The following is a 7,537-nucleotide window of genomic DNA, read 5'->3' as shown; positions in this document are numbered from 1 at the left end:
AGTGGATAACGTATTTGTGGTTTGGAAAATACGTTCTATGAAGTTAAGATTTCAATTGCGAATCTATAGTGGAGTCATGATGAATCAATAAATTTTGAGATAATTTATTTAATAAATAAACTCACGTGAATTGTAGCTTGTGTTCATGGATCCATGGTCCCATGTCTTTTCATATCAAATCAAGTTTAATAGTCTCAAACAAATAATTGATTAGATTATCAATTAGAAATATTAAATTGACTACATGTTATAAGAATTAATTTATTGTGCCTATAATACTGTTTTTCTTCCAAAAGCATGCCCGATCTTGTAAGTTAGAGAATAAGGAATTCAATTTCTCATTTTTGAGAAAAAAAAAAGGTTTAATTTATGTCTTGTATAAGCATTCTTAGTTGAAACATTCAAACCGTATTTAGCATTGACGGAAAATAAAAATCTATGTTTTTTAGTGCCTTTTAATGCTTAATTTTTTCTTTTTGCTTGGCAGTATTTGGTTTATGTCCTGCGTTTGGGAGGGTCATCCTCACCAAAAAAAACTATAGTGATGGAGTGAGAGAAGAGAGAGACTAAGAAGATCCCTAGTATTTTGATTATTTTTTTAACTAATTACTAATTATCATTAAATTTATTTTTAAAATAAAATAAATCTGAATTAGTGTTTTATAAGGAAATAAAATATTTTAAATAAATAAAATAGTATTAAGTTCTATATCACTCATTAAATATTTTTAGTTATTATTGAATCAATCACAACTATTTAGTAACGATCCAATAGTTAGAATTAATGTGATTATCGATGGGTATATATTTGACATAATCATTGAGTACTTACCTATATATATTTATATATTGGGCGAAAAAAAACATACAATGCATGTTTACTTAATTATTTTTTGTAATTTTTTATTATGTTTTTTAATCATCATAAAAATGTTGTAAATTATTAAAAAGAAGATTTGTAATATAATGCATGCCATTAACCGATAAGGAAAAAGAAAAAAATGAAATTAAAAATAAATTTAAATCAAAACATTGTTTATAATTTTAGAATAAGTTTCTTAATTTTTGTTTGTAATTTAGAACGAATATGTTGCCTGTTTCTTATCTTGTGTCATCTCAATAGAGAGAATTGCAAAATGTTTGTATTTTACATGCTTCATTCATACAATTTTATTGTCCATTTTTTTATTGATAATTTATTTGCAACAATTTGAATATATTGGCGATGTTTCCACAAAAATAAATTGGAATAATTTTACATGATTAATCCAAATTATATTTTATAGATGATGGGATATTTTTTTAATAAATATTTTATTTAAGTTTGTTTTTTTTTAATTTATACCTCTTTAGCATGTTCATGAACTAATTAACAATTAACAAATAGGCTCTTGTAAGTATTGTCTAATAAACTAATTAACAATTAATTGACATTGAAAAAAAAAGAGAAATTATTAATGCGTAGTAAAACATATACTATAATATATATAATTAGTAAAAACTTTGTGGAAATGACTGAATTGTGATTTTTTTTTATTCTATAGACTTGCAACCATCTAAATATTTTATGTGCATGTCTTTGTATTGGAAACTCACTTCTTAGAGTGTCACAGAACATACAGTAAAATATCTGTGTAGTAATAATATTGAGACTAATATATTATTTTTATTACAATGAATAGGTTAAAATTTAATATAATTATATTTATAAAATGTTGGAAATATGCATGTAAATCTAAATTAAATAATAATTGATAAAATATGTCAAATTCAATATATAAATATTAATAAATGAAAATGACATAAATATATAGTTACAATGTGCATATCTATATAATGTTATAAATATACAAAATTATTTTAAAAGTCTAAATTAATAATTAATTTTATCATAACTTTTATTATGTATAAAATAGCATATATATATATATATATTTAATATCAAGACAACTATTACTATGTAGATGGTTATTTTCTAAAAACATGATCAAAAAATATTATAATTTATTAAAATATAGATTTTATTCCTATTTATAATTGGTCTTAAGCCCGATACTAAAATATTTTATGACTATATATGACTTATTTCAATATAGAGTAACATTCTATGGATGTTTATTGTCTATAGCCAGTTTTGGTTTGCTCAAGAGTATTAAATATCTTAGCGAAATCCCATGGATCTAAAGTTAGTGGTAAAAACTGTATCTATGATTATATAAGCAAAAAGCGTACAAGTCATCCCCTCTCTCTCTCTCTCTTTGCGTGAACCAAAGACAAATTTCTCTTATTCTATTTTATTTATTTATTTAAAAACACACAAATCACAATTAAACTAACATTTTGAATGTTTTTCTTACAAAATTTGGACCATCAAAACACCAAATACCTTATTTGAGAGAAGCACATTTTAGACTTGAAAATTTAAATTTTCTAAATAATAATATAACAAATATGTTATTACAAAAAATCTTAGTTTTAGTCACAATAAATTTTGTGACTACAAGTAAAAAATTTGTGACTAAAGAAAAATCATCTTACTTATGTCATCACTAAAAAGTCCGTGACTAAAAGTATTAATCACAAAAATCATAATTTGTTGTCACTAAATGTATTTTTAGTCACAACAAACTTTGTCACTAAAAATAATGGGTTGTGACTAAAACTACATTAGTAATAATTTATGATTAAGTATGAATTTTTAGTCACAAATAATTTTTTGTTATGATTAAAAGTAACATTTAGTCCCACAAAATATATGGTGTGACTAAAAAATTGTGACTAAAGGGTACTTTTATTTGTAGTCTATAAACTATAAACACACAAATAATATTTAAACTAACATTTTCAATCATCTTCTTAAAAGATTTCATTAGTAATGGAAATATATATATATGGGAATTTTCCTATAGGAGCTTCACTTTAAGTCCTACCGGTAGGGCTCTCAGTGTTTACAACCCGTGAATAGTTTTCGGCACGATTTTTTTTATGACCGTGTATATTGTAGCTATTTAGAGCATTCTGCAAATTTTCAGAAAATTCCGAATAGTTTACAGTACCGAAAACTAGGTTCAAACATATTGTTGCACACATGACTAATTTTTTTTATGCGCGTGGAAAACAACATGTTTGAACCTAGTTTTTGATACTGTAAACTATATATATATATATATATGACAATTCTTCTATAGGGGCTTCACTTTAAGCCCTACGGGTAGGGTTCTCAGTGTTTCTCGACCCGTGAATAGTTTTTGGCGTGACTTTTTTTTATGACCGTGTATATTATAGCTATTTAGAGCATCCTGCAAATTTTTAGAAAATTTCGAATAGTTTACAGTATCGAAATCTAGATTCAAACATGTTGTTTTCCACACGCATAAAAAAAATTAGTCACGCGTGCAACATGTTTGAACCTAGTTTTCGGTATTGTAAACTAGATGCTCTAAATATCTACACTATACACGGTCATAAAAAAAATCCCGCCGAAAACTATTCACGGGTTATAAATACTGAGAGCCCTACCGGTAGGGTTTAAAGTGAAACCCCTACAAGAGAATTCTCATATAAATATATATATATATATAAACTTAAAGTTTTTGTTTATATTTTTTTTAACAGAATTAGAAAAGAAACTGTTAATACATTATTAAAATAAAAACAAAAACAAAAAAAAATCTGTTAAAAAATTTGTTGAACCAACAAAAAAAAATGTTAAACTCACATTTATAAAATATATATATATATATATATATATAAAAAAACTTAAGGTTTCTGTTTATATTTTTTAACAGAATTAGAAAAAAAAAACTGTTAATACGTTATTAAAATAAAAAAAATCTGTTAAAAATTGTTAAACTAAAGATATTAAAGTCAATAGTACACATTGTACATAGACCTCTTGTACATAATAATGGCCAAACTCTACAAACCACAAACAGAGAAGCTTAATACAGCATTTATCAATCTTTTCTCAATTTGTCTAAGTGAAGACGTGCGTGCAAGGTCATAAACCTTCAAAGAAAGCGAGATAAAACGCATGATGACAATAAAATTTGACATTATGCTTAGGTTAACTTCTTCAGCCTCAAGTTCATATCTGCTCCTGTTCAAGTGTTTCTGCTGATATGAATGATGGCACAGGGTGTTGGTGAACTTATTAGCGCTTCTTTCTTGTCCTTTCTCCACCATCACGCAACAATGGTTAAAACATATGACTTTTCAAGTATTGGTCACTAATCTAACAATTTTCTTGTGCTTATCAAATACATAGGCCAGGATGGCAATTATTAAGGCAGCTCTCACAACTAATTCTTAAAACCTATAAGTGAGGCTCCTAACTGACCAGTCCTCAACTTGTAGAAGACCACACCCAACCCTAATAAATTTAGACAGCACTTCTATTATAAATGTAGGATTTTGCAAAATGCAAGAAAGCGCCCAATCCTAATAGGCATAGTCCAGCAATTAACCAATAAAAGTAATCAAGATGAGCCCGGTTCAGGTTATTCGAAAACCAGCTATCTCGACCATCTCCACCGGTTGCTTTGTCAATAACATAGATAAGAATGCTGCTTAAGAAGCTCCCAATACCAAGTACACTAAGGTAAAGCGCCAGTCCTATACTTCTTAACTCTAGAGGGACCTGGTCATAAAAGAACTCTTGCAGACCAACCAAAGTGAAAACATCAGCTAATCCAAAGATGAAATTCTGAGGTACCAACCACCACACGCTCATTGGAACTGTGACACTTGGCTTATCGACCAGGTCATACTCTTGAGCAATATTAAGCCGTTTCATTTCAACAAAAGCTGCGATTATTATTGATAAGGCAGATAGGAAAATTCCAGTTCCGATTCTCTGCAGCATTGTGATGCCAGATGGATTTAAGGTAAGAGACCTTACAATTGGAACAAAAATGCGATCATACACTGGAATGAAGATAATAATGGCAATGCCCACGAAGCATTGAAGTGCAGCAGGTGGAATTTTAAAATTTGAGACAACCGTTCTGTCCATCGTGGCTCCTTGCTTTGTGTATAAAGTTGCGATCTGTGCAAATACAATACCATATACCAAGCTTGCCATCCATATTGGAACAAGCCTAAGTACAGCTTTTGTTTCTTCAACGTCAGCTATGCTACAAACACAATCATCTTCCTTCAAAAGATTTGGTGCCAGCAAAGCTTTATTAAGGAATCTGCAAGATCATAGAATCCAAAATACATCAGACCTTAGATTTAAGTTAGCAACTGAAAGAAATCTAAACAAAATAAATTAAGAAAAAAGTTTCCTCAGTCTGGCCATATGGTGCAAATAAATACAGTAAATCATGCAAACATTATTAATCCCTTTGGTTTGGGAAGTCGGTGGTGCAAGTTGTTATAGAAAGCCAAGTTCTTTATTTGACTTCATGTTTTTTCCTTTTATTCTTTTTTGTTATCTACACTTGAGTATATACAAAAAGCCAAGTTCATTACTTGAATTGATCGTAGCTTTGGTCAGACAGGAAGCCATGACATTCCAAACCAGCAACCACATCCGAAGGAGTTTTATGCCTGTTCCTAAATGCTGCAACAAACACACTACCGATCCTCATAAAGGGGCCTCTTTCATTCTGTCCAATGCTATACCGGTAAGTTGTAGTTCCAAGCAAGAAAACAATTAAGGCAATGATCATCGCGATGCAAGGAATCCCAAATCCAAGAGCCCAGCTTAAATTATCTTGTATGTAGCTTAAGATGAATATTGTTACTGTAGCACCTGCAGATACACCAAAATACCACCAATTGAAGAATGAGCTTTTGGATTTGCTTTCCTCTGGATCTTGACCATCAAACTGATCAGCTCCAAAAGCCTGAGTGCACGGCTTGTGTCCACCTTGCGCAATTGCAACAAGATATAAAGAAAAGAAGAACAATACCACTTGAAAAAGAGGAGAAGAACAAGACCCGGTGTTGGTTTGGCAATCAAAACCAATCAGAGAAGGCAGAAAAGCCGACAAAGTCAACAAACCAAGTCCCTGTAATCCATTCCAAGGCCAAGGATTATTAGTATTTAGCCGTCCAAATCCAATATGCCAAACTATTAAAAATGATCTGACTTGTCGATATTTATTTCCAAAAAATAAGGTTGAAAAAGAAAAGAACAAGCATATAAAACTTTTGTCATACCTTTCTCTGATGACAATAGTTCTATAGTTTTAGAACCACTCTTTCCCATAATGACTAGCAATTGATATAATATAATTGTAGTTTTGGCTTAAGCTTCGGCATGCAGAAAGATGAGAACTTTTTTTTTCACACATTGACTAGCTATTATAAGAAGTAATAATAAGTGACATTTATGCTTTCTTATTCTTTTTTATTTTTAAAAAAACTGTGATATTTATGTTATGACCTTTAAATCATAATTTTTTTCCTTTTTTAAACGTGGTTCTTAGCCTACTCAGACGAGTTCTTTCTCTCTCTCCCTCTCTCATTTTTGAAAGGAAGACCCAGAAATCTTTGAAGATTTAATGAATTAGAAGATCATACCAATATATAGAGCAGAGAAGCCATAGCGATGGTACGGTAGCGTCCTAGAAAAGAATCCGCCACGAAAGCTCCCAACAGAGGAGACAACGATGCCGCACCGCCCCAAGCATTGACGTTGGCCGCGGCGGTAGCTGTTGACTGTCCGAGCGGCCCACTCATATAGGTCACAAGGTTTGCGCTGATTCCATAGTAGGCGAACCTCTCTGCAATCTCAACACCTGCACTGCCAGTTCATTCAATCACATACATAAAACTATCACTTTCTATCATTGATTACTTACTTAATTCATTGCCCTCTCTTAAGAAGACAATTGGTTTACCTATGATGAAAACCGCTGATCTCCAACCGCCAGAGTTGGATCTCGAAGCCGGATGGCCTTCGTAGTCAACGACACCGTTGACGGAATTGACAAGCATCGGGGTTTCGGCATCGTCGGCCATCAGACTCAACAGGTGGTTTTTTTTTTTTTTTTTTATGAAATTAGAAGCTGATTAATTTAGAGGATGCGTGAATAATAATAAATTCGGGTGTGGGTTGCATGACAATAAAATAAATTGAATAATAATAAGAATGTGAATCACGATTTTAATTTTATAAACTGACATTTTGCCATTCTTTAGTTAACTCCAATTTTCTAAACTCTGGAGACATGGACAGGTGTGCTTATGTCACGTGTCAAAACAGTAAAGAATTATTAAAACAAGTGTCAAGTATTTTGATTTAATATTTGAATGGCTTATATATTATTAAATGACAAAAAAGACTCACTATTTTATAAATTAATACGGTTATATTTTTGTTTAAACTATTTTTCAATACGACTAAAACACTTTTAATAAATTTTCTTTTTTAAAATTCACTGGTTCTAACCTTTTGCACTCATTGGTACTAAGGGCTAAAACCCACTTGGGACTAAGGTGTTTCTATAAACCGCAAATCACGGTTTGAAATAAAATCTCACCACATCAACCCGCTAAAAACTGTAATCAATAAAATTGTTTTTTG

The 7,537-nt window shown here is 30.5% G+C and overlaps 1 protein-coding gene across 1 annotated transcript; it reads right to left on the bottom strand.

Moving 5' to 3' along the window:
* Positions 1-3,835: 3,835 nt before the first annotated feature.
* Positions 3,836-7,204, bottom strand: LOC133805220 (protein NRT1/ PTR FAMILY 5.10-like). The gene is made up of 4 exons (XM_062243344.1): positions 6,852-7,204; positions 6,532-6,749; positions 5,476-6,017; positions 3,836-5,195 (listed from the first exon to the last, which is right to left on the bottom strand). Exons 1-4 carry the CDS (start codon positions 6,970-6,972, stop codon positions 4,382-4,384), a joined length of 1,695 nt encoding a protein of 564 aa, XP_062099328.1. The 5' UTR covers positions 6,973-7,204; the 3' UTR covers positions 3,836-4,381.
* Positions 7,205-7,537: the final 333 nt, after the last annotated feature.

This window comes from Humulus lupulus, chromosome X, assembly GCF_963169125.1.
Source record: "Humulus lupulus chromosome X, drHumLupu1.1, whole genome shotgun sequence".
Classification (NCBI taxonomy): Eukaryota; Viridiplantae; Streptophyta; class Magnoliopsida; order Rosales; family Cannabaceae; genus Humulus; species Humulus lupulus.
The sequence above is the reverse complement of the archived record's forward strand: the minus strand, read 5'-3'. Positions and strand labels throughout refer to the sequence as shown.